Source organism: Drosophila bipectinata, chromosome 2L (genome assembly GCF_030179905.1).
Source record: "Drosophila bipectinata strain 14024-0381.07 chromosome 2L, DbipHiC1v2, whole genome shotgun sequence".
Classification (NCBI taxonomy): Eukaryota; Metazoa; Arthropoda; class Insecta; order Diptera; family Drosophilidae; genus Drosophila; species Drosophila bipectinata.
The window spans coordinates 18,910,778-18,938,635 of record NC_091736.1 but is presented as its reverse complement, the minus strand read 5'-3'; the positions used below and the strand labels follow the sequence as shown (position 1 = coordinate 18,938,635).

The 27,858-nt window shown below is 48.6% G+C and overlaps 8 protein-coding genes across 13 annotated transcripts; 4 read left to right on the top strand and 4 right to left on the bottom strand.

Moving 5' to 3' along the window:
• Nucleotides 1-7,030: 7,030 nt before the first annotated feature.
• Nucleotides 7,031-9,589, bottom strand: Saf6 (SAGA factor-like TAF6). The gene is made up of 6 exons (XM_017251550.3): nt 9,161-9,589; nt 8,962-9,108; nt 8,611-8,905; nt 7,862-8,551; nt 7,571-7,804; nt 7,031-7,515 (listed from the first exon to the last, which is right to left on the bottom strand). Exons 1-6 carry the CDS (start codon nt 9,482-9,484, stop codon nt 7,079-7,081), a joined length of 2,127 nt encoding a protein of 708 aa, XP_017107039.2. The 5' UTR covers nt 9,485-9,589; the 3' UTR covers nt 7,031-7,078.
• A 152-nt stretch (nt 9,590-9,741) lies between these two features.
• Pex12 (peroxin 12) lies at nt 9,742-10,839 on the top strand. The gene has a single exon (XM_017251864.3). It carries the CDS (start codon nt 9,874-9,876, stop codon nt 10,765-10,767), a length of 894 nt encoding a protein of 297 aa, XP_017107353.2. The 5' UTR covers nt 9,742-9,873; the 3' UTR covers nt 10,768-10,839.
• On the bottom strand, nt 10,775-11,780 carry LOC108132433 (post-GPI attachment to proteins factor 2). The gene is made up of 2 exons (XM_017251865.3): nt 11,039-11,780; nt 10,775-10,981 (listed from the first exon to the last, which is right to left on the bottom strand). Exons 1-2 carry the CDS (start codon nt 11,685-11,687, stop codon nt 10,845-10,847), a joined length of 786 nt encoding a protein of 261 aa, XP_017107354.2. The 5' UTR covers nt 11,688-11,780; the 3' UTR covers nt 10,775-10,844.
• A 62-nt stretch (nt 11,781-11,842) lies between these two features.
• On the bottom strand, nt 11,843-13,242 carry PGAP2 (Post-GPI attachment to proteins 2). Its single transcript, XM_017251867.3, has 2 exons — nt 12,453-13,242; nt 11,843-12,339 (listed from the first exon to the last, which is right to left on the bottom strand). The coding sequence occupies exons 1-2, from the start codon at nt 13,081-13,083 to the stop codon at nt 12,203-12,205; spliced, it is 768 nt and encodes a 255-aa protein (XP_017107356.2). The 5' UTR covers nt 13,084-13,242; the 3' UTR covers nt 11,843-12,202.
• A 247-nt stretch (nt 13,243-13,489) lies between these two features.
• Nucleotides 13,490-14,628, top strand: Clp (Cleavage and polyadenylation specificity factor subunit 4). The gene has a single exon (XM_017251660.3). The coding sequence runs from the start codon at nt 13,566-13,568 to the stop codon at nt 14,442-14,444; it is 879 nt and encodes a 292-aa protein (XP_017107149.1). The 5' UTR covers nt 13,490-13,565; the 3' UTR covers nt 14,445-14,628.
• LOC108132298 (integral membrane protein 2B) lies at nt 14,628-19,309 on the top strand. 3 transcript variants are annotated; one of them, XM_070276667.1, is made up of 4 exons: nt 14,628-14,769; nt 14,856-15,044; nt 17,737-18,460; nt 18,520-19,309. In XM_070276667.1, exons 2-4 carry the CDS (start codon nt 14,937-14,939, stop codon nt 18,663-18,665), a joined length of 978 nt encoding a protein of 325 aa, XP_070132768.1. In that variant the 5' UTR covers nt 14,628-14,769; nt 14,856-14,936; the 3' UTR covers nt 18,666-19,309. The 3 variants fall into 3 exon arrangements, 2 of the variants coding, with proteins under 2 accessions (XP_070132768.1, XP_017107148.1); XR_011441891.1 differs by lacking the exon at nt 14,628-14,769 and having other exon boundaries at nt 14,811-15,044; nt 18,520-19,075; nt 19,127-19,309; XM_017251659.3 differs by lacking the exon at nt 14,628-14,769 and having other exon boundaries at nt 14,811-15,044.
• An 8-nt stretch (nt 19,310-19,317) lies between these two features.
• LOC108132295 (RCC1-like G exchanging factor-like protein) lies at nt 19,318-20,887 on the bottom strand. Its single transcript, XM_017251657.3, has one exon. The coding sequence runs from the start codon at nt 20,788-20,790 to the stop codon at nt 19,429-19,431; it is 1,362 nt and encodes a 453-aa protein (XP_017107146.2). The 5' UTR covers nt 20,791-20,887; the 3' UTR covers nt 19,318-19,428.
• Nucleotides 20,888-21,044: 157 nt separating this feature from the next.
• dock (SH2/SH3 adaptor protein dock) lies at nt 21,045-27,760 on the top strand. 4 transcript variants are annotated; one of them, XM_017251655.3, is made up of 6 exons: nt 21,045-21,553; nt 24,108-24,587; nt 24,651-24,855; nt 25,336-25,681; nt 25,747-26,196; nt 26,254-27,760. In XM_017251655.3, exons 2-6 carry the CDS (start codon nt 24,182-24,184, stop codon nt 26,461-26,463), a joined length of 1,617 nt encoding a protein of 538 aa, XP_017107144.2. In that variant the 5' UTR covers nt 21,045-21,553; nt 24,108-24,181; the 3' UTR covers nt 26,464-27,760. The 4 variants fall into 4 exon arrangements, with proteins under 4 accessions (XP_017107144.2, XP_017107145.2, XP_017107143.2 ...); XM_017251656.3 differs by having other exon boundaries at nt 24,105-24,587; XM_017251654.3 differs by having other exon boundaries at nt 24,056-24,587.
• Nucleotides 27,761-27,858: the final 98 nt, after the last annotated feature.

Sequence of the window (27,858 nt, the reverse complement as noted above, 5' to 3'; positions counted from 1 at the left end):
TTCTCTTTTCGGATACCCGATACATAGCCTCGTGGCAGCGAGTATAAAAATATCAATTTCACCCAAAATGCAAATCCAGGACGAAAAGAATTGTGGCATTGTGGACGGGGTGGAGCAGAAGCAGAGGGGGACTTGCTGTTTATGGCTGATGCCTCGACGCGCAGCGAACAGATTGTTTCCGCCGTTGTTAACTTTTTGGCAACCGGCTCCCAGACGAGTGGAGGACAGAGGCGGAACCAGAGCGAAAGAGATGGCTCCAATGACTCGGAAGTAAGTGCGAGAATGTCTATGTCCTTGGCACTCCCACTACCACTCCCAATCCCACCCCGTCTACTTTGCATAGCTCCATACCCCTCCCACGGCCAGAGTGTTAATTTACGAAATTGCAGGAGAATTCATTGAGTTAAGAAGTTCTCGGCTTCTTGCTTATTTATGCATGTAAATGGGTGTGTGTGTGCCTGTGCCCGTTCCTGGCCTGCATACCTGTATCCTATACATTTCCTCGAGGACCTGACGATACAACACGTTTACTTCCTCTCTAAATATTCTTGGGCTAACGCTTTGAGCTTCGCCACTAGCTTTATTTTTAACGTCCGCCCTCTCGCACCCATTCCGGGCATTAAGCGCCCCACGTCCGCCCCATCTGGGGGGACCCGGAGCGACCCGCCCTGTGCATGTTTATAGTGTCTGCTGCTATCGGAATGCTTCGATCTTTGTAAATGGAAATTTACACGTTAACACTTTTGGCCGCTTGTAAGTGATTTGGTTTTAATTCGCTTGATGGCGTCTTTCTGGCTTTCTCTCTCATCCCCTGGCTGGCTTTTCTGGCCAAAACGTTTGCGGCCGCACAGCAACAACAATAACAACAACAGCAGGAACGGCATTAGCCACAGCAACTGCTGGCCCGGTGGGACTGGCCATGTGTGAAGTCGGTTCCTCTGTGTTGCCAATTCAACGGTTTTAAAGCCAAAGAGGAATTTCAGGATTTTCAGGAAGTATAATTTAATATTAAAAGGGCCTAAAGGACTTTAAAATAATTCCTTTTAAACTTTAAAAGAGTGGATGGCTGACTTGAAAAAGTTACAATCCCAATCCTTTGTTAAAGAGGCAACACTGTGACCACACTCCACATACAATATGCATTTGTGTAGGCGTTCCTCTACAAGTCCTTTCAGACTATGTTAATTTTTGGTCCTGTTCATGTTCGCTTTGTTTCTCCTCTGGTAGTCGCACTCGTACTCCTTGTTTATGATGCAGTCAGTGAAACTTCGAAAGAAATGTAGATAAAAATGCCAGATAAAGAAGTGGACTTCAAAAGCAACCCCCCTAATGCTCGCATCTTTTCCAGCAAGCAACTTAATCCCCTCCAGCCTTGGCGAAAGTAAGTGGAGGAGGAGTCTCGGGGGAACATGGTGCCCATTTGAAATTCACATGAGCACCGGGTGGTGGGGATGTAATGCCTGTGGCCACATGCAGGAGTTGCACTAATTTGCATACGACCACTGCCTCACAGTGCGTCGACAGATATGGACAGTAGCTGGACGGAGGCGGAGGCGGAGCGGAGGAGCCACTCCTTATGGTTGCACGCCTTCCATCTAAGTTGCGGTTATCGGACGGGTCAACAAGGCCTTCAACACTCAACTCCACTTCATTCGTCCTGCGGGGCGTTTTCGCGCGCCTAAGTCCAAGGATCTGAAGGACCTAACCACCAATATTTGTTATCACAGTTACACTGAGAAAAGCTATATAGAAAGATTAAACATTTTGTATCTTTATTAAGGTTAAAAACAAACCAAGGAATAGTCCTTCAAGCTTTTAAAGATAAATACAATGCCGGTTAAAGCTCAAAGTACTAAAAAAAAAGGGTCTCCATTTTCTCCAAGTGAAGCTCCATTCCAATTCCAATCGCAGTTCCTTATCTCCTGGCAGCCCTCTATTTGCTCTGGACCCCAGCCCCGTTTTGTTTGTTTGGTCTTTACAGCATAAGGCGACAATCAATCGGAATTTCATTGCTCCTGGCGTTCGGAGCGGGAGTAAAGTGTCCTTCCGAAGTCCCACCATTGAACAGACGTTTTCGGCGTTTAACTAAATCAAATCGATATCGAATTTAGATGTCAACGCGGCCCAGAAGAAGTTTCTGGTGAAAGTTGGTGGGGTTCTCTGGGTTTCAATTTCACATGAACTCGCCGGCGACCTCAAAGTTGTCAATGTTATGTGAAACTGAAACAGTGACAAGAACGAGGTTGGTGGGGAAACGTGAACCGAAGCTGAAGGCAAAAGGCCAAAGGAAAAGTTCTCCTTATGGCAGCGGTTTCAGGTTCTGGCACGGCTTCAACTTTGGATTGGGTCTTGGGTGCCCGTTGCTGGAAATTTTATCTGCCTGTGCGTATGACCGCAGGACTAAAAGCCACAGGTTATGAGTGTCTCACTATATCATATTGGACGGTGTCCTTTACGGTTTAGTGCCACTTTTGTTTCTGGCAGGCCACCAATCCCTAATTACATAAATAAGATTTCAGTTTATTGTCCTCTGGCTTTGATTAACTCAATTTTAGCCAGGACATTCCATTATAAATTAGCAAAAGCCGACTATTTGACAACACAATCATTCCGGCCAAATGGTTTTAATCTGGCTTTCGAACGGTTGCTAGGGCTTTGGTTTTTAGAGCCCGCTTCGAAAAAGAAAAAAATTAAAAAATAATATCCCTTTTTCCGGATGCTCCTAGACAAAACGCCGATTCCCGACTATTTCTGACGATTTCGGCGATTTCGTTGATTACATTGTGGATCTCGGTTGCGTCCCCCAATGGAGCCATTCTGGCTCACTGGAGAGTCGGAACGGGGCATGGAGAGGAGAGGAGATCGGTGGCTGCCGTGCATGTGCGTGCCTAATGAACAAAATTCGACGGGGCTGCAGCGGCTGCCATGTGCATGACCAGAAAATTGAACTCAGGCCAAAAACTGAGGGACGACAAATGACCGGCGGGGCCACCGAGGAGCTGACCACTCACACTGGCGGGGGGAGGTGCATGGGGCAATGGGGCATGAGGCAGGGGAAAATGCCCAGTGCGTGGCTTTGCGGCGCTGTCACTTCTAATGACCGAAAACGGTCAGGAACAAAAACACAGTCACCGGAAAAGGAGCAACTGCAAACGCCGTTAATTTTGTTTATTTCTCTTGGCTTTTATCGGGACGAGGATGCGGATGCACATCCTTTGCCCGTGGGGCCGTGTAGCCGAGGACTAATAGCACTTGATAACGCGGAATACGTGAGAATTGCAATATCGTCGAATCGGAAAATCAAACAGGCATTCCAATAAAATCTAGATTCAGGTCAAGCTAACTAATGACAAGTTTTCTAATAAATATTAATCCTTCTAAAATAACTCTTTGGCTTTGTTTTTTTTGCAGGTCTCCGTTTACAGGATGTACTAGTCTGCCTGCCAGTTCACCAGCGTTGTAAATCGAGTCCAGGAATCGTATGTAAAGCATTCGGTCGAGTGATACGCTCCATAAATTCGGGGATTTATAGCGGAAGTGCAGAATGTGAAAACAGTTACTTCTTCAGATGTTGGCAGTATAAAGCCGGCAAAAAGAGAGTTTCCCGAGAGGCTGAAAAAGGTGTGGCGCCTCGAGACCTGCATCCTCGAGTGCAACGCTGCCTGACGATTTGATAAATGCGGTTAATTTCAGCAGCTGGGAGGCCATTATGCAAATGCCGGAGACTCCTGGACGAGTCTGGCAGAGCCTGGATGCATCCTGCCTGGTGAATATTTCATAAAAATCAACCTAATGGCTCAAAAAAAAAACTCATAAATGCACAAAAACCCGATCAAAGGATAAAAAACGTAGGCCTGGCCAATATTAAATTGCATTAATCAATAAATAATATTAAGTTCTGATAGAAGTAACCGCACGGGCTAACGAGGAAAAAGTATCTTTATTTGTTTGCCGCGTTTGCTTATGGCGCTTATTTATGGCGCATTTTTATAATGAATGTTTAATTTATGAAAATATATTCTTAATTATTTGAAATAAATGCTTTATTTTCCAGCTCTGTCATTGTGTAAATGAATATGGTTTTTTGCTACCAATACTGGGAGTGGAGGATGGAAGTCCCATCCTGCGTTCAGATTACTCCACTCGAGCACGAATCAAAGTGGTTCTCTGATGGATTTTTACAATATTCCTTGCCTCTGACATCTGCAGACATAGTGGCCCCAAAAATTATGCTACACAAATGCCAGGGTGTTGCAGCATCCCAGCAGCTGCGGTTTGCTGCACATCGTCTCGGTTGAGTGCATCAAACATCAATCAACTCAATGGCACTTCAAACCGCTCAAGATGCATACAAATACCGAGATGGCTGCGCACAGAAACATGCCAGTCAACTCGAGGACATTCTGCCATAATTCATGTACCATATTCGGTATATAGGAGATGCCCAATAAGATAAGAAACATCTTCAAGTCCAACAAAAGCCTCAATTGATTAGGCATAACTGCAAGCAAAAGATAGGCCACTCTGAAGCCTAACCAACGAGGCGTTGCACTTCGAGACGGGACCCACTTGAGCCAGATTTTATTGTCTCCCGGGCGAGAGGCAATAATAAATTTTGGCGCGAAGGCAGCCCAATAAATTTCTGCCTTTTTCTCATAAACCGAACCGCAAATCTCAGCCGGACTAGCACTTGCCGGAGAACAACCACAAGGCTCGTCGGGAGCGCCCTAACAACAATTTGTAAATGAAATTGTGGCGCAAATTAAGCGTATAAATAAGCCACGAACAGGCCCCCACGCACGTGTCCTGGGAGAGGGATAGACTCTGGGGTAGTCCCTCTTCCAGGACCTTACTCGACAAGGTCTCGCTCATCATCATCGGCATTGTTGCCATGGCATTTTAATAGTCGCCCCGCCCCAGCCAGAACTCGGAACTTTGGCAATTGATGTGGAGGCCATCCAGGGTCTTTCCGAATGGGCCCCGGGGTAGACTTGCAGAAAATACATAAAATATCCAACTTCAAAAGCAGAATCAAGAAATTCAAACTATCTGCTCCAAGAAATTTCTTCGACTGAGTAGTGGAGTGGCCGGCACAATAATTGTTTAGAGAGTTCTGAGGTGCGACCCATATTTTCTCTTACTGTTTCCGAGATGGGAAAAGTTCGTAGTGCCTGCCGCCTGCCGTTATAAATTTATTATGAAAATCTAAACGACTTAAGTGGAATAATATGGGATAAATTATTAAAATTTATGTGCTTCCGAAGCGGCAGCCGTTCAAGGATGTCGTCTAGCCGGCCCACCATCCATTGGAGCGATTTGAAAGGCTGCCAAAGTTTTTAGGCGTACTTTCTTTAATTTCTTTTCCCCAAAGCCGCTTCTGCGACAAAAAGATGAGACTAAGCACCAGGAGCTAAGACTCCGCAGGACGCGGAAGTTGAGTGATTAAGTGTGCCGCCTTTTGCACTTATGCTTTTTGTCAGCCTAATTTTAAAGGGATACTCGGCTTTTACTCGGCCCGGATGGCGGAGGATAACTCGTAAAAGTTGACTCGTAAGTAGCAACTTTTAATTAAAGTCGATTCGAGGGATTTAGTGTCACATTTGGAGTGCTGCTACAAGGATTTTTATGTCGCCAGCCGAAGAGCGGAGGTCTGCAATCCAGACTGTCAACTGTGTGTCTGGCTATTAAAATTTTCGATTCGTTTTATTGAAATTAATCGAATAATGGCCAGATGGCGGGCAAACCAATGCCGGCAAAAACAAAAGACACCGGGTGGGGCGGGAATTCTGGATTGCGACTCCGTGGATTTTATGGCGTACTTGTTTCGCGTTAATCGCAAATCGTAAAGCAAACATTTTTACGGCACCTGCGGTAATGGATTACTAAAGCTGGGTTTTCTAAACGGATAGAGGACTCATCGGGGATCCAGAGCGCTGCAGGAACAAAGTCATACGCACCTCGCAATCGACATGGCTTGAAAATTAATAAAGTTAAGTGTCGGGCACAATAAAAATGTAATTTCTGCCGGGCTCGAGGCGATTTAACTTTCTCACTTATGTGTGTGGGATATACGGCCGTTGCAGGTGGTTGTGGGGGTGAGTGGGGGGGCCGTTGCAGGTGGTTGTGGGGGTGAGTGGGGGGCAGTTGCACCGGCAAGTTGACGAGGCGTGAAAAGCTAACCTGGTGGTGAAACACAATGGAGACCGGGCTCCGGGTCCCGATGAAGACGAAGGCCCATTAGACCGCCTTGGTTATGACTTTGGCTGGCAATAATAGCAAAAGTGCAAAAAGTGCATTTTATTTCTGTTTCTCAGCGTCAAGTTTAAAGCCCCCACACGAAAATCAGTGCATTGAACCCTACACTTCCCCAATTTTAAAATCCCCTTAAAAGGTTTCTTTAATTTGGATAAACTGAGTCTAAATTTATTTGCATATAAGGATAAGTAAACTTTTTATAAATTTATGATTCAATAATTTTTGTAACAATAGGAAAAATATAAAAATAAAAATACATAAAAACTTTACTTATTGTTTTAAAATGATCTCTGCTGTTTTTAAATTCTTAAACTTTAATATTTCCGTTAGTAAAATTTAGCTTATGACAATTAACATAAGCAAAAATAAAACAAATGCATAAAAAAATAAGATATATTATAGAAAATCGTAATAAATCGTTACATTTTGAAAATCTATATATATTTTTTTGGTCTGATTGGCAACACTTCCATACTATCACTTTTCAACACTTAAATTCTTATCAGAGATGTCCTGTAGAAACACTGGTAAAAGCTTTTTTTGATTAAACTTTCGAAATTTATAAGCAAAACACCTGCGAAAATAAAACCTCTTTCCTTAAAGTCAGGCCTTAGAATCCTTTAACTTGTCCCTAATCCTTAAAATGTGTTTCCCCAAATCCAAAACAGACTGGCGCCTATCCGCCAAGACCCACCCAGTACCCACCACTCTTGAAAATTAATAGGCTTTTCTTCATTCGATGGCTATCAATACCACAACCGATAGGAAGGATATTTTCTGACATTAATAAGTATTTTTTATTGAGATCCTAACCCTTTCAAGCTCAGATCCGCAGGTAGTGGTAGCCACTTTCAGGCGACCACTTTCTGACGTTCGTCAGCGGCTTGAAAAGCTTTCGCTTGGCGATGAAGATTTCGGAGCTGGCCCCGCAGCCAGTACCGCCATTCGTGGTTGACGAAGGAGAGTCCCCAGGCTGTGAGACACTGAGAGTCTTCGGCTTAAGCAGCACTGGCCGGCAGCCGGCGAACTTAAACCGAATGTTTCCGGCGCAGTTGTGTTGGAGATTGGGCTGCTGCAGCTCCGGAAAGGCTTCCCGCAGAGTGGGTTTTGGCTTTAGGGCCTTGCTTGGGTCGTCACCGTGGCACATGGCCGCGGCCAAGGTGCTCCACTCCAAGCGACGCACTCCAGGCACGGGTTCCACTCTGTAAGCTGGAGCTCCTGTGCTCTCATACCGTTTGGTGATCATATTTTCATAGCTCCCTGGAAAGCAAAAATCATTACTTTTTTCTTGGATAAATGACTAATTTAGACTTACGTGCATAATGAACCATAAAAGGCTGTAACGCTGCTCCGCAGCCGTACTCCAGCCACTCGTACAGGTAGATATCATCCTTGCCTCCAAGGAATATGGCAGCCTGCGCCAGATCCTGCCACATGCACTCCGGAATCGTATCCGCTTGCAATTTATATATGTAGGGAATGAATTCTCGAAAGGCATACTCTCCCAGAGCAATCAGTCCACGCACTGCCCTTCTCACGTACTTCAAGTCTGAACGGGAATCTTTCGTAAAAGAGACACTAAAAAGAGTAGAAGGGCTCAACTCACCCCGCTCACTACAAGAATCGCGTGTCTCAAAGTACCTGGCCAGACGCCTCGTGATTAGGAATAGGCACTCGGAGTGGAAGTAACCACTCTGCGACGCCAACTGTCCAATGGTATCGCACAGATCCTCTACATAACCAGTTCCCACGGGACTGGCAAAGAAGCTGGACATACGCTGAAGCTCTGGGTCCGGAGCTTCCTCCTCGTCCTCGGTCTGCAGCTTGTAGATGGTGTGCTCCTGACTGTTCTCGCTGGCAAACATTGGCTGATCTTGCGCCTGTTCCTGCTTGTCTACCTCCATCATTGGTTCCTCCTGATTTGAGAACTGCTCTGGCTCGAGCTTAAGCTGTTCATCGTACTCCATTTTCACGGTGATGGAACCAGGATCTGTGCCCAGCCCCTCACTGGCTTCTGGAGGAGACTTGATGGTCTCGTAGGGGGCTAATAGCTGACATACAAGCACCTCCGCCAGGTGAAAGTACTCGGGCCGACAGGAGATTTGATTCACATGCGAGTTGTAGTTACAGGCGCGCAGGAGTCGCCAGCACCGTTGACTCAACTGATCCTGCTGCTTGAAGGCCAGCAGATTGATAACCTTAGTTACTATAACGCGGTAGATGGAACCCATCAAGGGTGTCTGGAAGGCGTGACACACAGCCTCCCTCTGGGATTTGCTATCCGCAAACACAGCAGCTGGAAGTAAAGCCGCTTGAGTAAGATGCTTAGCTTAATACATTAGGATCTCAGCTCACCCGTCACCAGATTCTGTACCACCTGCTTCAATTGCTCCAAGTGCTTGTCTTCCACTGGACAGAAGCTGTGGAAGTCCGCGTCTCCAGGCACTGTGAGAGTGATTTCTGTCTGGAACTCTTCGCGCAGCTCAAAGATCTTGTCCGAGTGAAAGTAGTAGCTGCCGTCGTAGTCGATACGGTCCCAGTCACTGTCCATGGCCCCTAGCATAGGTGGAACATCCGCATCTTTGAGCACTTCGTTGACTAGGTCGTAGGTGACCACCCCGCCTGAATGGCGTGAATAGGTTTTTACGTTCTGTGGTAAAGTATAGGCATTATAAAGCTGATTTCATTGTTAATCATAGTTCTTACGTTGATCAACTCCCAGACTTTGTAGGTGGCATCCTCTGCCAGGCGAGCGCACACGTCCTGTGGCAGTTCTACGTCCGTTTGATCGTGCTGTTCCCAGAAAATCTTAATACTCCGCGGGTCAAACCCTGCATAGCTTTTTTGGTTGATCTAAAAGCATTGTTCTCTTTATAAGGCATCTGTCCGAATTTATAGTTCTTACCACTCGACTGCTATTACTGCAAGCCTCTCCCGACGCACCACCTACTGCTCCATGTCCGCTACTCGCCACTTGGAACGAAGCATCGAACATGTTGTAGTTGCCAAAACTTGAGGTGGGCGTCGTGGGTGTTGTGACCATGTTGAGGTGTGAAGGAGTAGCCGGCAGGCTGCCCACGGCCACGCCCCCGCCCAGTGCAGAAGTGGAAGCTGTGGCCGCCGTTGAGGCTGATGCTGCTGCTGACGCCGCGTTCTTGTTTGCCAGTTCCAACTTGGTCGACTTGGAGCGTGACTTGGTGGACTTTTTGCCGGCGCCAGGGGTTTTCATTGTTTCATCGAATCTGCTTGCGATTTGTTAACAAAACAATACATTTAACCGGTAAACAAAACTTGTATGTGAACTTCAGTGTTGCAAAATGCTATCGGTTTAACAATTTTCTTTTGATAAGTCGATAAGTGTTGCATATTCGATATCTTCTAATAGTTGGCGGTTAATCTTAATTTTAAAAATTTTCGAAGCTCTTATTCTTAAACTCATTAAAAAAATATTTTATAATACCTTAGCAAAAGTTATCTCAAAATAAAACACATTACAAGTTTCCTATGTTTAAATCATTTCCCTTTTGATAAGAGAATTCCCCGTTGTCCAACACTGGCAGTCAACTGTTGCCTTTTATTTACATTTATGAATTAAAAACAGAATAACAAAGTGAAAGGATGGCAGAAGCCGCCAACGTGCGTCAAAACCTGCAAAATGTACCCTCGATATTCGAGGTTTCGGCTGCGGAAACTCTGGATAATCTGATTTATCCGGCGCTGAGCAAGATCTTCGACTACTTCGGTTTGCGGCTGGACTTTAAACTTTGGGGAAGTCTACGGGTCCAAGAGGAGATATCTCCGCTGCTCACATGGCTTCTGCAGTACCTGTACCTGAGGAAACGGGCCTCATCCTTTGGGGAGAGCTTCTACGGACTGCAGCGCACAGCAACAGAAACGGGGGAGTTGCTCACTCGACGACAGCAGTTTCTGTCCGCCACTATCCTGACGCTCCTTCCGTATTTGGAACGCAAGCTGAGGACTAGGAGTGCGCGGCACGAGGACACAAACAAATGGGAGGGCCGTCTCCTTAGTGCCTTTCACGCTTTTCACGCCGCCAAGGCGATGCACACATTCCTTTACCTTATTAAGTACGCCTCCAGCCACTCGCCCATTTTTCGAGCCCTTCGTCTCACGCTCCGATACCCGAGCGAGCCACCACGAGACGACCAGTGGACGTACCTCGTGCTCAAGATGCTCGAGGTCCTGGCCTTCTTCCTGCAGTTCATCCAGTGGTGGTACTCCAACGACCAGAGGCGGAAGGTCGGCGGATCCCTCATTAATCCAGAAGCCATGCCGAAGAAGGAACTGCCCGACGAGGTCCAGCAGACGATGCCCAAGCGCGGCGAGTGTCCCGTCTGCCTTCTGCCCATGCAAACGCCCACTGCCTGCTCCGTTTCGGGCTATGTTTTCTGCTGGAAGTGCATCGTAAGCCACATGAAGGAGCACGGCAGCTGCCCAGTTACCCACTACCCCATCACCCTGGAGGATCTAGTCCGGATTTATGAGACATAGTTTTAAGTAAAATTGTTTTAAGTTCTTGTTTTTTCATTTGGTATTTTTCAAATAAATGTGATACAAACGATAGAGGCCTATAGGTCACTGATGTAGAAGCCCTGACGCTTGTCGTATAGGATGACGACGTGGTAGTAGTCCCAGTAGGCAGTCCAGAAGTTCAGACACAGGCATTCAAATGAAACGAACTCTCCCAGAGCAAAGAGTGAGTAGGCTACGGGGGAAGATAAGGAAATGCATGCAACAGAATTGGAACAAACTCCAAACTTACCCAGGGGCAGGCAGAACTGGTGGTGGAGGACATACCAAATCCACATGGTGGTCGCTGCCAAGAAATACACAAAAACCAGGCGACTCTTCAACCAAAGCGAAAACTTCTCCCGCCTACTCTCGCACCGCAGATAGTACTTGGCGCACACGAAGCTACCGGCCATGTAGATGGCTGCAGAGGTGAACATGGAGATTGCGGTGACGACGTGGAGGAAAGAGTCCCCATCGACTGTGGCGAAGCTGCCCCACAGGACCAGGCTGCAGCTGCCCTGGATGAGGCTGAAGGTGACCAGGCAGCCGAAGCTCCGGGCATGCCGGGGAAGAGCCCTACTGTATAATCGGAACTGCAGACAGGCCGACGCCAGCAAGATAGGAAACTGCGTCCAGCAAGCCATGGTCCAAACCTCATGCTGGGACCTGGCCGCGGCGGAGGAGCTGGGAAGTACGTTGAGGACTTGGCAGGAGGTGTAGGTACTGGCCTCGAAGTCGGTCAGAATCGCCATAACGAGGACGTAGACAACGGAAATGGGAACAGGCAGGAGGCCCAATCCCAAGACACGTCTTATATAAATGGTGAGACGCCGCTTCGGTTGCAGATCGGCCAAGGAGCTAGGCAGCAGCTTCACTGGATCATTTTTTAGGTGCCTCATTGTCCAGATTAACTTTTTTCTTTGTTCCTTTTAGGAAACTTCTAAATGTCAGCTCTCGCCTGCTGTGTGCAGGTCCTAGTAGCCAGACTGCCAGGTCCTTCAATAAAACTGATTATTCACTTTTCTCACTAAAAGTATATTGGAGCCGATGGCAAATTTCAAATCGCAATTGTATAAAATTTAAATGTTTTATATTTAAAGCCTTCTTAAATAAAAGCATGTGTATAAATAATGCACTAAAATCGTGATGGAAAGCGGCCCGTCTCAAAGAGGATGCCTCATTGCAAGCTGGAACAAATTCATAGACTGACGTTGGAAATAGAATCAAGTGGGAGCCATTTCAAGGCCTTATCGAGCCAAAAAAGCGTGTGGAGCCGGTCTCCCTACCGTGTCGGCACTAAATTCCTTTGGTAAAATTAAGTAAACTTTGAGCTTAAGCTAATACCGCGTATGTACAGAGTACCCGAGGGTCGCACTAGGGACGACTGGCTGGAAAGGTGGAGGATGTGGAGGATCTACAGCTGCGACAAGTAGAGTCCGTGCTTAGCGTCGCACACCACGTTGAGGGCGTAGAAGTCCCAGTACGAGGTCATGTGGAAACCCATATTGGTCAGCACCACGACGTACTCAAACAGCGCGAAGAAGGTATACACTGAACGAAAAGAAGGAAGTTTTAAACGACAGCAGTGAAGGTAAGGAGTGAAAACCAAGATCTTCCAAACTTAAATTTTAAACTCCTGGCCCACAAATGTTCAACAAACTCACCCCCAGCCTCGCAGTAGTTGTTGTGCCGGACGAAGCAATATCCTGCCAGTCCAAAGGCCAGCACATTGACCAGAAACAGATTCCTCTTGTACCGCAGGGACTTCTCCTCGTGGGGCAGCAGAACCGCCTTGCGAGCATTCCGGTTGAGGAGGTACGAGATCAGCATGTAGCACTCGGAGCAGGCAATGAACACCACGAATGCGTTCCGGTGAGTCTCATAGTGGTCCGCTGACGTCCAGAAGGAGAGGCAGAAGAGCGCCAGGTCCTCCACGACGTTCAGGAAGCAGGCCAGGATGCCCAACAGTCTCCTGCTGCGCCTGATATGCTCGCGGTAGTGCTCCAAGTACATCTTCGCCACCGCCAACCGAAGCGGGAGGTGCAGAAAGATGGCCAGCCGCCAGACAGTGCGCTGCGGCTCGTAGTTTCCGATGGCCGCCGACACCGAGGGCAGGTAGTTGGCCACATCGCAATGGGTGTAGGTGCTCCGCACAAAGTCAAAGGCCAGCGACCAGGCCACACAGAAGAGGAATCCTCCCAGCGGCAGACTGAGCGCCACGACGGCCAGCCGGGCGAAGGGCAGCCGGAAGAGGACGCTCTTCGGATCGTTGAACCTCTCGTATGTGGGCAGCATTTGGGCGCCACGTGGATAGTGCGTGGGTGGGTGGGTTCTTGGGTCAGCGGGCCGTCTTCCACATTTTTCGGTACTCTCTCCTAATTAGCTAGCCTCGGCGGTATGCTTACGTTGTAAACATTGCGAAAAGTTGTAAACAAGGGATCGATACCGCAACTATCGGTGGGAGTGTGGGGGGAGGTTACTATTTGTATCGCTGTTATGGATAACTTTTCTTTGTTTCGCCTCTTGTCTTGCATAATAACTATAATGCTTATCAGAAACCATAAGCAAATGTATCTTCCCATTCTTTATCTTTTTAATTAATAAACATAATCTTAAAATGTAATTTTTGGCCAGAAAAAGGCTAATAATCAGCAGAAGCCTATCGAATATTTATCGATTTAAATAAGCCGGCTGCGTACCATCTCTAGTTGAAAAAAGAAAAACAACACGCGCAAAAAAGAGAATCACTTTCCCGCACCATCTAGCAGATCTCAAAAATGGACATCCTCCTGGCCAACGTAAATGGCCTGCAGTTCAAGGCGGAGCGGGACCTGATCGAGCAGGTGGGCGCCATCCCGCTGCCCTTCTATGGTATGGACAAGTCCATCGCGGCAGTCTGCAATTTCATCAGCTCCACCTCGAGGAACGGACAGGAGTGCGACAAGGGCAGCGCCTGTCCCTTCCGACACATCCGTGGCGACAGGACCATCGTGTGCAAGCACTGGCTGAGAGGCCTCTGCAAGAAGGGCGACCAGTGCGAGTTCCTGCACGAATACGACATGACCAAGATGCCGGAGTGCTACTTCTACTCCCGCTTCAACGCCTGCCACAACAAGGAGTGCCCCTTCCTGCACATTGATCCCCAGTCGAAGGTGAAGGACTGTCCGTGGTACAAGCGAGGATTCTGCCGCCACGGCCCGCACTGCCGCCACCAGCATCTGCGACGGGTGCTCTGCATGAACTACCTGGCAGGATTCTGCCCGGAGGGACCCTCCTGCAAGCACATGCACCCGCGCTTCGAGCTGCCGCCGCTGGCCGAGCTTAGCAAGGACCAGCTGCACAAGAAGTTGCCAACGTGTCACTACTGCGGTGAGCTTGGACACAAGGCCAACTCGTGCAAGCAGTACGTGGGCAGTCTGGAGCACCGCAACAACATTAACGCCATGGACCACTCTGGGCACTCCTCGCACTCGGACAACAACGACGAGGGCTCCTCCGGTCACCACAACCAGCACAACCAGCCGCCGCCTTTCGTCAAAGTACCGACTCCACTGGAGGAGATCACCTGCTACAAGTGTGGGCACAAGGGTCACTACGCCAACAAGTGTCCCAAGGGCCACCTGGCCTTCCTCTCCAACCAGCATAGTCATAAGTAGCACCCACCTAGCTAGCGTAAGAGTTGAGGATATCATTCATGTTTCCATTTTTTAATCCTTAAACTGTTAAGAAACTTTTTAGGAAAGAAGTCTCTTTAAGATACCGATGAATACCTAAGTAATCAGCGAAATAAATACTTTATATAAAAATGTTTGAAATTAAAAAGAGAGTTAAGATATTCCATTGGATAGAAGGCTGTGTAGTTAACAGTATTAATGTAGGTTCAAAATTAAAAGCGTACAAAATTCCAGTTTTAATTCAAACAGCCTTGCAGCTCTGCCGCCCAAGTGGGACCAGCTGATGAAACGACAGAAATCCAGAAAGGTGAGGAAACTCTGGTTGCACTGACTGCTGGGGAAAAGATTTTGATAACATCAATTCTCCACCTCTAATCAACAACTGCGCACTAGCTTTCCCTGGCAAAGAAAAACAAACAGCCATCATAGTCGAATTCGTTCGGAGCCTTTCGCAGTTAAATCCAAGCAAGAGCCATGACTATTCTGGGAAAACTACGTGGCGAGATTAAGGACCAGGAAAAGGTTCCCCTGCCGATGAACCTCAACGATGAGGCGCTCATGCATCATGGCTCCCTCATCGCAGTGAGTATTGCGTCCAAGATGTCTCCTCTTTTTCGTTTTTTTTTTTTTGCGCAATCAGTTGCCACTCGTGTCCTTGCCAGTCGCCACCCCATCCCTTGCCCTTCGGCCTCGAGAGCCACAAGTTTCGTGAACGGAGGGAGGCAGATGGAGGTCGCCCTCCTCTGCTTCGAAGAGAATCCGAATGCGATTCGGACTCCGATTCGGAATCGGAATCGGAATATCCAGCCTCAGCAGCTACGGCCTGCAGGCTATCGATTTTTCCGTGCTGGAATTCCCGCTGTCCTTGCACTCTTTTTCATTCTTCATCCGGCCCTGCCCTGCCGCTCCTTCGGCCCATGACGTGTGCCCATTCACTTTTCCTGAGGCTCCCCTTCCAAGGACTCGCTCCCCGAGGTCAGCGGAGGGTCCCTTCCTGTTGCTGTTTGTTGCATGTGACTCGTGGCTGGTGGCCCTGACAGCTGGATGGGCAGAAACTGGAGCTGAAACCCAATTCCAGTGGCTGGCTTACTTCGTTGTCTAGCGATTGCTCTTTGACCTCGATGAGTTCCCCCGCACTGTCCGCTCTCCCAACCCGAAGAAAGTCGTGCCTTATCAGCCTGCATTCTAAAGTCTCCCCTCCCATTTCGTTATCTACACAGACCACGAAGATAAATTCCCTACGTTTCCATATCACCGTTTCGAGCCAGATGTTTATTTGCTATATTTATGAAACAATTCTTGAAAAGTCTCTAAATTTATTGAATAAATTTTATAAAGCTTATAAACGAAAGCTAATTTTTATTGGATCTTAAAAGAAAACAAGAAAGCAAAGCTAACTTCGGACGGAGCCGAAGTTGATATACCCTTGCAGTTAAAACCGGATATATATCGCAAACATCGGATATAGTTGGCCGATCCTTATAATTACATCATAATAAAACCAATAAACTACAATAAAAAATCTAAAAAAAAAGTCCCAAACTTCTATCTTCAAAAGTACCAAAGTTGGTATTTCTACCAAAAACCATTTCCGATCGTTCAGTTCTATGGCAGCTATATGATATAGTCGGCCGATTCTAATGAAATTTGGCAGGTTCGATTAGCTGACCAAAAATGGAATATGTACTAAGTTTCAGCTTTCTATCTTTAAAAACACGAAAGTTGGGTCATTTCCGATCGTTCAGTTATATGGCAGCTATAAGATATAGTCGGCCGATCCTTATGAAATTCTTATGTAATGTTTTGCCAAAAATAGCTTTCATGTTAAATTTGAACTCTCTAACTCTAAAAACACCAAAGTTATACCATTTCCGATCAATCAGTTATATGACAGCTATAGGATATAGTCGGCCGATTTGGGCCGTTCCGACTTATATACTGCGTGCAAAGGAAAGAAGGGTGTGTGCAAAGTTTCAAGACGATAGCTTCAAAACTGAGAGACTAGTTCGCGTAGAAATGGACAGACAGACGGACAGACGGACATGCTCATATCATCTCAGGAGGTGATCCTGATCAAGAATATATATACTTTATAGGGTCGGAGATGTCTCCTTCACTGCGTTGCACACTTTTGGACAAAATTATAATACCCTCTGCAAGGGTATAATAAAGATTATAATGTTGAGGGTGTTGAGGCACCCATAACACTCTACAATGAATAGCTTAATGTGCCAATTATTTTGCTTAATCAGTAAATTGATTGTAAGTGTTGCTCATCAAACTTACAGTGTGTCTTCAATAAAACAAACTCACCAAATTTTTCAAAACCTTTTTTTCTTGAGTCTTATTGCTACTATTCAGTTCTATCTTATATCCTATATTCGATATCCTTCAAATAATAGGAAATTAAAGCGAGGCTCCACTATGGGTATCTGCTTTGTGGAGCTCTGAGTCATAACTCTAGTAACAGCTAGAATTGTTTCTTTGTGAGTTTAGCTTATCTCTAAAAAAGCATTCTACAAAACAAATATTAATTCTAAGAAAATTGCCCAATGACTTCTATTATTTTCATATTTAAACAGAATTCTAAGGGAGGGCACAATTGATTCGACCCCTCTGGGGAATTACTTCCTGGAATATTAAATGAAAACACAATGTAGACTGCTTCTATGTCAATATTCATCCGATCCCTACCCGGCTTACTTTTTATGACTTCTTATACTATATGTAGCTTGATTTGATTTTTATAGCTTTTATATCGTAAGGTGTGAAGTACTAGGGTGACAATAGGAGATATCGCTGTCCACATCCATCCGACCCTGAAGAGGAAAATCTTAAATGATTCGTAGATAGATTATCCAGAAATCTGCATCTCCCACAAATAATTTTCCTTTGGGTTTTTTGAACATTTTTTAATGAACCCGCATTAAACAATGGAGAGTAGAAGTGGGGCTAACAAAGGCCATAACTTGACCAATATACGTACATCCGACCCTTAAAATGAGTACCTTAAATGATTCAAAGATCGGTAGATCTCCACAAAACTGCATCAATATTTAGAAAAAAATGTTTCTTTAGTTTTTTTTGTCAATTTTTCTGGTAGACCCCTCTTGAAAAGTGGGGAAAAGCAAAGGACCTGAAATTATTCTGCCCTGCAAAGGCCATATTTTGGTTACTATCCATCCGATCCTTCAGCGAAATACCTTAACATTTTAGCAATTTTCTATCCACCTTTTAAATGATAATTAATCTCAAAACTCTTCTCTCTTGACAGCCGAAAGCCGCTTATAGCGACACCGAAGCCGATGCAGAGTCGATGGTCTTCAACCGACCGCAGCACCACTGCCTGAAGTCGTTCTTGCTGTTCCTGATCGCGTTGGTGGTGATGCTGATGGGCGTCCTCGGCGGATGGACCCTGTACCGCCTGTACGCTCCATCACACGCCAGCATGCGCTATCATGCCTTGTGCGAGATTCCCTACCCGGAGGACTCCATGGAGCTGCCCCGCGTCTATCCACGCAGCGAAGAACCCTTCGCCCTTACCTGGCGCTCCCTGCTGCCCCACTTCGAGGCCAATGATAACTTCCCCGACAACAGCCTTTTTGACGAGAACAGAGGCTTCTTCCGCGAGGATATCGAGGTGGACGGCGACAGCGACGACGACAGCTACGCCAAGGTGGACGTGCCCGATTTCAAGGACGGGCGCCGCGGCCGGTTCATGCACGACTTCAAGGAGAACCAGTCGGCCATCATCGACACCACCACTGGACGGTGCTTCATCATGCCCCTGGACCGGGAGACCACCTTGCCGCCCACCAGCTTCGTCGACCTGATGAAGAAGATGGGTACCGGCTACTACAACATCGACACGGAGCGCGTCCGGCGACAGATGCGTGTAGTCACGCCCCGCATCACCGATCTCTCGCTCATCTCGGAGCGCATCGCCAATGAGTGCTACGACATGAAGGTCTACCTCATGGAGAAGTTTGTCTCGGGAGGTGAGTGGTCGACGCGTAATCGCAGGGGATATATAACTAATGATGCCTCTTTTTTTTAGTCTCGAAGAGATCCGCCGATCCGCTACCAGACACCGGCAAGTATGCCGAGTTCATGGGCAAGGGCCTGATTGAGTACGACCTGGCCAACATCGCCGAGGTGGAGGCCTACGAGGCCAACGAGGCCAAGCAGCAGCTGCAGGCCTGAGCGGTCCCAGTCCAGAGGACGCTTTTTTAAGCTACAACGCCCCATATGAATACACAACCTAAACAAATTATTAATTAGAATCGATTTATACATATAACGAGAGAGAGAGATGCAAGCGAGGAGGAGGAGGAGGAAGTTATCTGCCCAGAAGTCTAGATCTGGTTAAGCCACTGGTTAGCAGGACACAGCCCTGTCGCGACCGGGCGACAGTTTATCATAGGCCCCGATAAAGTTTTGTGAATCATAGACCCTAGAACGAAAATGTACCTAGAACGCAATCAAAAGCGATCGATGAAATTGTGACAAATACGAGCAATGTATGAGCCTCAAGAGCGGATGGAAGACAGACGGACAGAGTGGATCGGATCGATCGGTACACAGATACATGCTAACACACCGCGGCATTCCAAGTACATATTTTATATATATGCTCTTTAACTAATCTAACTATTGATGTATAGACCGGATCCAGATCCAGATCGAAGTCACTATCCGAATCCGAAACCAAAACCGAAAACCAAATCAGCCAGAAAACCGAGGGGGAAACACAAACTATCAGCATGCGTCGGAAGGCAGAGAAACAGATTAATCTAAATGTTCTTTAAACTAATTAAATGTATTCAACGCGAATTTGTGATCTTTAAGAGTTGGCTTTTCTTTGCTTTTTATTCCCTAGATACTTTTATGTTTTACTTTATAGATACATTTTATGTTTAGTTAATAACTTCGTTTAACAACAATTAAATACATGTCTATTCACGTCTTAAAAGTATGGCTTGCAGAGGGCGATGGTGTGGTCCACTCCGAAGGCCACTTTTCTCACCTTCCCGTTGATGGCCGCCTTGAAGGGGAAGAACTGGTCCTTTTTGTGGCCCAGGCCCAGGTGGCCGAACCGGTTCTTGCCCCACATGAAGAGGTCTCCGTCCGAGTTGACCGCGCCCATGTGAAAGACCCCGCATCCGATGGAGACCACCGTCGTGGCGTTGCTAAAGTCATTCCTGCCGAACAGAGGCGGCAGCAGGTGCTGCGGCCTGGAGGTCTGCTCCACAAACGGCCCGAACCCGAGGATACCAAAGCCCCAGGTGTACACCAGGCCCTCGTCCGTCAGGGCCATGCAAAACGAACCTCCGGCGGCCACGTCCTTGATCCTGCCAATGCCCTTGGTCAGCTTCAGGGCGCGGGGAGTGTTGATTTGGGTCTCAGCGTGCTCGGAGTCGTCCAGCTGGCCGTACTCGGAGTTCCCCCACCCGAAGACGTCGCCTGCCTCGTTGAGCGCCAGCACGCAGTCGGAGGAGCAAGTCACTCGCACGATTTTCTCCTTGGCGATGTCCCCGCCGATGAGGGTTATCTGGCCAGCGGTGTGGTAGTTTCCCTGGCCAGTCTGTCCATCGGCGCCCCAGCCACAGGTATAAATGCGTCCGTTTTTTGTGAGAAACATGGTGTGGTCCTGCCCGCACTCCACGTGTGTGATCTCGTCCTCCTTGCCGCAGATATCCTCCTGGGGAATCCGGTGGATGAGCGCACTGCTCGTGTACCGTTCGTCCTCGATGATCGAGCGACCGCACTGGCCGTAAGAATTGTTGCCCAGCGTGAAGACAGTGCCATTTTTCGTGACTACCACCAGGTGAGCTCTTCCTGCGGACATGCTCTTCACCTGCATGTCCTCGTCCGTCTCCTCCTGTCTCCGCGGCAGCTTGATGGCTGTGGGGTAGATGATTACGTCCAGGTTGGCGGGGTCCTTGGCGTTCCCCTTCACCTGGAAACCCAGCTGGGAGTCTGTGTTTAGCCCGCTGCCGAAGAGCGTCTCTCCATCGTCCCGCTTCACGGCGTAGGCTGTAAATCCATAACCGGCGGTTACGTCCCTGATATCGTTGTTGTTTGAGAACTGCAGTCTCGTGGGGTGGTGGACCATTTCCGTATAGCGCTCCTTGGCCTTCTTCACGCTCGTCTGCAGGCCCAAGGCGCCTGTCTCCTGGAATCCCCACACATAGACCCGGTGCTCGTGGTTGTCCGTAACTTTCGGCGTGTACTCCTTGATTTTGGTCTGATCCTGGGCCAGTACACTCCGCTTGGCCTTGGCCGTGTACGACCTGATCCCAAAGCCGATCCTCGCCGACTTGAGCATATTAAAAGGTTGTTCTCCAGGTGCCTCTCCAGGTGCTTCAAAGTTGGGGCGAATTACAAAACCAAAACAAACCGAAACCAAACATACGGTCCCTCTACGTGCGCAACAGCAGCGCCCCCAGCGGAGACTAGATGAAGCGTTGCAGAAAACGGTCTATTCCGCAGATGGTATTGCCAACTATGGTGAAACAGGGCGTTGCCAGAATTTCAATAACCCACCAATGCTGATATTGCCAGAGTTTAGTAACCCCGATATTGCCAGAAACTCAATAAACCCTGGTGAAAGACGGAAGACGGCTCCGGCGAAATCGTCAAGGATTAACAACCGGAATCGTAAAAAGTATTAAAAAGCCCGCTGGCACCGCGAAGAGCCCGAGAAGAGTCGAGTGTCCCGAGCCCGTGTGTTTTTTTCCACTCCGGAGCAGCATAGGTACATGCAACCCGTGCACACACACGCACCTCCGAACGACACACACATACTAGGTGCGTTGTGCGGAGTATTTAATTATAATTTCGAGTGTGCAGCGTGTGTGTAAAGTGCAATAGCCTGGCGAAAGCAGGAGCCAGAGCCAGAGCCAGAGGCAGTGAAGTGCAGTGCGGGGCGAATCCTCCATTAGCGAAGGGCTGGGCCGCTGGCTATACAAGGACTCGGCATAAGGACTCCACATAGGCCCGGATAGGGACACCGATAAGGCGAAAGGAGTGCCAGGAGACTCGGGCAGGAATAGGAGTTGCCACCGCAGTCGCAGTCGCAGTCGTCTCCGGTAGGTACACACAAAATATTCGGCTGCTCCTTTCAGCTCCTGTTTGGCCTCTCTCTCTCTGTCTCTCTCTCTTACTCTTACTCTCTCTGTCGCGCCCTGTTTGCGCTCTCTCCTGCCCACCACCTGGTGGTGCAAAGGCCTCGGTGGGCGGGTGGGCGCCCCGTGTCCTGCAACCCTTAGCCGCCGTCACATTTTCGGGTAACCATGGTCGTGTTGACGGCTAACTGTGCCATCCTGGCACTCGGATTGTGAAATAATCCTGCCATCCGGCCCATCACCCCCCTCTTCCGATGGTGCAAAACGGCAGCCCCACCCCTCCGGCGCATCCTCTGGCACAAAGCCACCACCTCCTGGAGATTTTGCGCAGCAGCATCAGCTCTATGCAGCTCTCGCTCGACTCGGGGCACGGCCACAGACTCCCCCGGCAACAATAAAAACACACACGGGTTGGAGAATTAAAAACGAAAAACCCAATACAAGTCCCATTCCCCTTAATCGACTCGAAATGAAGTTCCTCGGCCGCAGAATGAGTGATCTTATGTAAACAGAGGCCGCCCTCGACACCAGATAAGCGCCTGCCCTCCACCCTGCCTCCAGCTCCCAGCAGATGCCCCACTTTCGATTCTCCGCCCCCTCCTCGCATGTGCCCCCTCGCTGGAGAGTCGTAACTCACTCGGATAGAACCGAAATGGCCCATTTTGGGGCCACCAATCTGCTGGCAGGGCTTCCTGGAGTAGCAGCAGATACGCCCTCGAACGGAACCGATCTCCGGTCACTCCCCCGCCTCTCAGAAAGTTTTCCCCCCTTTCTTGGGAGCTTTTCTTTGGTAAAAGACGACATCATTTCTAATTTCTCTGCCAGTTGGTTTCCCACAAAAGCCCTGAGGAGTGTGCCCTTTTCTCTCAGTGTCTTGGGGGCTGCCTTTGTCAATGTCTTGGCTGCTCGCTCGGCTTATGCAAGTCCCAAACACACAACCCAAACAATAACAAAACAATTTCCAAGCCAAAGAAAATCCCAATCCATCACTGCCGGTGGTGCAGTTCATTGGCAGGCAGCCAGCGAAGCGTGTACCACCTCCTCCCTCCTCTTTGGGGGCACCCACCTGGTAGCCAGCCCCTCCTTATCAGAGCTAGAGCTTGGGCTTTTGGTTCTTTCTGGGGTGCCATCTGTCACGGTTACAGTTTCGGTTTCAGTCTCAGTCTCAGCTTTCTCCGCTGGACAAGTCCAAGTCCATAAATTGTTTGGCCGAAAACGAAAACAAACACAGTGGTGGGCTGTGAATCACTCGATAAGGCCGGAACTCTTAACAGGGAATTTTCCCATATCTTTGACTAATCGGTGATATGTAGAACTTCCAGTTCTTATCGCTGGTAGTGCTGGAGGAACTCTCATAGTTGTACATCATCTTGGAGCTTAGGTAATAACCCATTAAGATTGAGGGTTTCAGGGCTTTCCAGACAAAAGTGAAACCAGAGGCGGCTTAGGCCCAAAGCCCCCTGCGGGAGGCTTCTTAGCTTGTCTAGCAGTTATTGATTTTTAATTATCGGCACTGGCCCTTGGCTCGGCCTGACATTGACTTTGATTTTGCTGGCCAACGAACTGGCCAAGAGTGGACTGGCAATCTTTGGCCAGATCAGCTGGTCGATAGAGTCTCAACGAGGGAACACTCACTTCCAATACCCGTTTGTGACTCATTGCCGTCGAATGTCTCAGTCTCAGTCTCGGTCTTTGGCAGAGTGCTGACTGACATTTTGGCCTGAAATGGAGGCCATTGTGCCTCGATGCTTGGACCTGGGTTTCCCTGAATCTCCTCAAAACAACACCCGTAAACAAATCGATAACCGAGACTGATACTCACTTACTCTTTGTGGCTCCTCCAATTGAATTCAATTGAGTGCCCAAGTCGAGGCAAGGTGGTGTGGGGTAACTTTCACTTGCAGAGATTTTAATTGCCGCCTAACTGGAATGGCCGGCTACCCTTTCCCATCCCATGATCCCCTCCCGCCAACCAGATACACTCACCTACCATGTCCCTGCTCATCGCCGTGACCCAAAAACCAAACCTAATCGCGCTAATTTTTGGTTGGTATTCCCGTTCGTATCCAAGTACTTGAGTGTATTTGTTAGCTAATCATTTTCACGCTTCTTGGCCGCTTTCTCGGGCACTCTCCCGGCCACTCTCCGCTTCCATGATCTGCCAAATCCGAGCCTAATTTGCATATCATTTTCCTTTCTTTCCTTTCCGCTTCTGTACTTTGTTTTTTGCGATTTTTCTTTCTGCTATCTTTTATCGTTTTACTTTTTGCCACGCCTACGCTCATGCTCACGCCCACGCCCACGCCCACATCCACGCCCATGACCACTGACCATGCCCCCCTTAGTAAGAATGCCTTGGCTGAAGGCTGCAGCCTCCTGCAGCATGCTTAGAGTGCCCACAACCACAGCCAGCAGCGCCACATAACCCATCACGATCACCACAACCACATCATCATCATCATCCAGATCCAAATCTCGAAACTCCAACTCCAAGAACACTGCCTCTTGCCTCCAGCAGCAGCAGCCCCAGCAGCAGCTGAACCAACTGGAGGAGCAGGAATCCCCCCCAGGCGGAGGAGCAGCCAGTCTGGAATGTTGGAACACCCCCAGCGGTTCGTGCGCAACATCCCCGACTCCTCAGCCAGCAGCAGCAGCAGCAGCTCGCAACAGTATCCGCATCCGCATCCGCCACAGCTGCCCCAGCACCAGAATCTGAATCTCAACCAGAATCAGATCTACCAGTACCGTCCCCAGGTGGCCGTGCCCGTTCCCGTACCCGGCTCCCCTGCCCACCATCAGCGGCACGCGTCGCTCTCCCAGCAGCAGCAGCAGCTACACCACCGCACCCTGTCCACCGCCTCCTCGTGCAGTGCCCAGCACAAAAGTGTGACCTTCGGCCAACCAGCGCTCGACTGCGGCAACGGCAGCGGAGGCGCCAACGGAAGCGGGTGCTACAGCAACACTGGAACCCAACCAATGGCGGGAAACATGAAGCACGGTGAGTCGATCCGGTCATAACTGATTCCCCTAAGGCTAATCCTCTCTGTGTCCTCCATCTCAGGCAAATCTCAGGAAGACGTCTGCTACGTGGTAGCCAAGTACGACTATGCGGCGCAAGGTGCCCAGGAGCTGGATCTGCGCAAGAACGAGCGCTACCTGCTGCTGGACGACTCCAAGCACTGGTGGCGCGTCCAGAACAGCCGCAACCAGTCCGGCTATGTGCCCAGCAACTACGTCAAGAAGGAGAAGCCCTCGCTCTTCGACAGGTGCGTCCGATTCCTGGCCTCGGTCCACGTCCCTGACTAAACCTAAGCGTTCTTCTTGCTCTGATTTCAGCAGAACTAAGCTCTCAGTATCTGTATCTGTATCTTGAAATTTAATCCGTAGACGTATCTATATCCGTACTAACCATCCTTCCCTCCTCCTCCTCCGGCGCCACCGCCTCCGCCATCCCCTACTAAGCTTTGGTTACCTGATTTTACTGCTTTCGGCTTTTGTATTTTGTATTTCGAGATAACAAATTCGTTTTGTTTTTGTTGTCAGTCGAGCCCCGCCCCGACTCCGACCCTGACCCTCCGGAGCACATTCGGAGAACACCCCCCCTAACCCCCACGACCGAACTAGAACTAGAACTATAGTCTCACTAACAACCAACTCCCCTCCACAACTACATAGCTCTGAAATCCTCAAGAAATCATATCTGACCCCGGTGTATCCCTCTGCTCTGCTCTCTGTATCCCGTGCAGCATCAAGAAGAAGGTGAAAAAGGGCTCCGGATCGAAGACGCTGCCCAACTGCTCGCCCTCGCGCCAGATCGAAAGCCCGACCATGTCGCGACGACTGCCCCCAGATCCAGCCGAAGCCATCGGCTCGGCGATCGTCAAGTACAACTACCAGGCACAGCAGCCGGACGAGCTCTCGCTGACCAAGGGCACCCGGATCCTCATCCTGGAGAAGTCCAACGATGGCTGGTGGCGCGGCCAGAGTGGCAACTCCGTCGGCTGGTTCCCCAGCAACTACACAACGGAAGATTGTGATAACGATGGAGAGATTCACACCTATGCCATGGCGGAGAACGTGCTCGACATTGTGGTGAGTCCCTGGACGCAGAAACCTCCAAACCAGACTAGGCAGTAACCGCTCTTTCCCGCCCGCAGGTTGCCCTCTACAGCTTCACGTCGAACAACGACCAGGAGCTCTCGTTCGAGAAGGGCGACCGCCTGGAGATCGTGGATCGGCCCGCCTCCGATCCGGACTGGTACAAAGCTCGCAACAACCAGGGCGCAGTCGGTTTAGTTCCACGCAACTATCTCCAAGAGCTCAACGACTACCTGGCCACGCCGTATCGCAACACGAGTGCCGCCGGCAACGGGAATGGCGGCAGCAATGGAGGCGCCGGTGGCGGTGGTGGTGGCGGCACCGACTCCATGGAGCGCCGCAACGATGGCAACAAGTCTGCGTCGCAGTCCTCCGGCCAGCCAATCGAGAGGCCCAACTTGGCGGGCAAGTCGTGGTATTACGGCGCCATAACCCGCAGCCAGTGCGACACGGTGCTCAACGGGCACGGCCACGACGGCGACTTCCTCATCAGAGACAGTGAGACTAACGTGAGTATCCCCTTTAGAGTCAATCCTGCCCAGATTTCAAGATTCTTCTCCTTGCAGATGGGCGATTACTCGGTTTCGTTAAAGGCCCCGGGTCGCAACAAGCACTTCCGCGTGCACGTGGAGCAGAACATGTACTGCATCGGACAGCGGAAGTTCCACTCGCTGGACCAGCTGGTCGACCACTACCAAAGAGCGCCCATCTACACGAACAAGCAGGGCGAGAAGCTTTATCTGGTGCGGTCCCTGCCGAAGGCCAATGGCACGTAAAGTGTGGCAAGCCGAGGAGTAGAATCTCAGCAGCAGCATCCAATCCATATTACCCGTATTCAGCAGCATCATGCAACACATATGCAACAGAAAGATATACCACAAGGCTAACTGTAGGCAGCTCAGCTCGGCGCGACGTGTAGTTTATTGTAGTTTGGTTCGATTACGATTCGTTTTGGATTCAGGTTCAGAAGATCAGAGCAGACCAGCGTGTGTATATAAGGCCACGGAGCATAACCCTTTTGTACTTTTATATACTTGAATTAACTAAATTACCGCATTGGCTGGCTATGTTAATGAGTCCAAGGATAACTAAACCAAGGATATAATCACATTCGATTCGAGCAATTCTAGGTGTCAAGATGCAATACATTATAGTACATATTACATTACCATACATGTGCACATATTATACTATACTCTAACGCAAGTTGTAGCAGACTAATGTACACAGAGAGGAGGAGATCGCTTTTAGCCACAATACTGGAACAGAGATATGATCCGATATGCATATTATGTCTATTATCATCCGTACGTAGTCCGTTGTAATCCGCAGACTTTGACTTTGTGTCTGTATATACAAAGCGCATCCTGGAAGCAGCAGGGATGAGGAGGATGAGGCCAAACTTAACCGAAACACACACAGCCAGAGTGAGGATCGCTCCTACAGTCATTTCGTTATTCGTAACTCCATTAATTACCTACGACTACGATATAACCATGCAGATGCATAAATATAAACATAATCTAATCGTTTAATCTGGCGTGCGCGGAGGAGGAGGAGGAGCGGGGAGGACGGCATACAAGCATGGGCCATACTGTACAGTGATGCGATGCTAACCCAGGCCCTACTCTTTCGTCTCCAGGGAAAGGACTTCGCGTACGATGAGTAGTGGGACCGCAGCGATTCCAGCTTTAAATTATATTTTAAATAATATATAGCTATTATTTTGTTTCCTATGTTTACAGTTCATTTTAAAAAGCTTACTTTTACGTTTATTGTTTTTGTTTTTAAATCGATATTTTTTAGGTTTTAGGAAAGTAATTAGCGAAGGACGAGAGAAAGAGAGTGGGTGGGTGGCTGCCAGTGAAATGACTTGACTTTCGACTTTTCTTTCATACGCGAATTTTTAAATTATAAATCTACATTAAATACGAGTACGTAATAAATAAACTTAAATAATTTATAGTAATTTAAACGATTGCTAAAAACCAACTAGTACTAAAGACGAAGAGAACAAACTAGAAATTATACCGAAACGGACATGAATAAAATACATTCAGAAAATTAAAAGCATCCTGCCTGTTTGTTTGACTTACTTGGTTCGGGGGAAGGAGGATCGATCCCAGCTCCTTAAAGGATAGGTCTTCACTGCCATCTAGCTTCCTAAAAGT

Excerpts from the sequence above, each read along its gene's own strand:
- Saf6 (XM_017251550.3), bottom strand. The coding sequence starts at position 9,484 with ATGAAAACCCCTGGCGCCGGCAAAAAGTCCACCAAGTCACGCTCCAAG. Across the intron at positions 8,906-8,961 it reads AAGTCTGGGAGTTGATCAAC|AACGTAAAAACCTATTCACG; the intron begins GTAAGAACTATG and ends ACTTTACCACAG. Across the intron at positions 8,552-8,610 it reads GGTACAGAATCTGGTGACGG|CTGCTGTGTTTGCGGATAGC; the intron begins GTGAGCTGAGAT and ends CTTTACTTCCAG.
- Pex12 (XM_017251864.3), top strand. The coding sequence starts at position 9,874 with ATGGCAGAAGCCGCCAACGTGCGTCAAAACCTGCAAAATGTACCCTCG.
- LOC108132433 (XM_017251865.3), bottom strand. The coding sequence starts at position 11,687 with ATGAGGCACCTAAAAAATGATCCAGTGAAGCTGCTGCCTAGCTCCTTG. Across the intron at positions 10,982-11,038 it reads CCAGTTCTGCCTGCCCCTGG|CCTACTCACTCTTTGCTCTG; the intron begins GTAAGTTTGGAG and ends CTTCCCCCGTAG.
- PGAP2 (XM_017251867.3), bottom strand. The coding sequence starts at position 13,083 with ATGCTGCCCACATACGAGAGGTTCAACGATCCGAAGAGCGTCCTCTTC. Across the intron at positions 12,340-12,452 it reads CAACTACTGCGAGGCTGGGG|TGTATACCTTCTTCGCGCTG; the intron begins GTGAGTTTGTTG and ends CTTTTCGTTCAG.
- Clp (XM_017251660.3), top strand. The coding sequence starts at position 13,566 with ATGGACATCCTCCTGGCCAACGTAAATGGCCTGCAGTTCAAGGCGGAG.
- LOC108132298 (XM_070276667.1), top strand. The coding sequence starts at position 14,937 with ATGACTATTCTGGGAAAACTACGTGGCGAGATTAAGGACCAGGAAAAG. Across the intron at positions 15,045-17,736 it reads ATCATGGCTCCCTCATCGCA|CCGAAAGCCGCTTATAGCGA; the intron begins GTGAGTATTGCG and ends CTCTCTTGACAG. Across the intron at positions 18,461-18,519 it reads GGAGAAGTTTGTCTCGGGAG|TCTCGAAGAGATCCGCCGAT; the intron begins GTGAGTGGTCGA and ends TCTTTTTTTTAG.
- LOC108132295 (XM_017251657.3), bottom strand. The coding sequence starts at position 20,790 with ATGCTCAAGTCGGCGAGGATCGGCTTTGGGATCAGGTCGTACACGGCC.
- dock (XM_017251655.3), top strand. The coding sequence starts at position 24,182 with ATGTTGGAACACCCCCAGCGGTTCGTGCGCAACATCCCCGACTCCTCA. Across the intron at positions 25,682-25,746 it reads AGAACGTGCTCGACATTGTG|GTTGCCCTCTACAGCTTCAC; the intron begins GTGAGTCCCTGG and ends TCCCGCCCGCAG. Across the intron at positions 26,197-26,253 it reads TCAGAGACAGTGAGACTAAC|ATGGGCGATTACTCGGTTTC; the intron begins GTGAGTATCCCC and ends TTCTCCTTGCAG.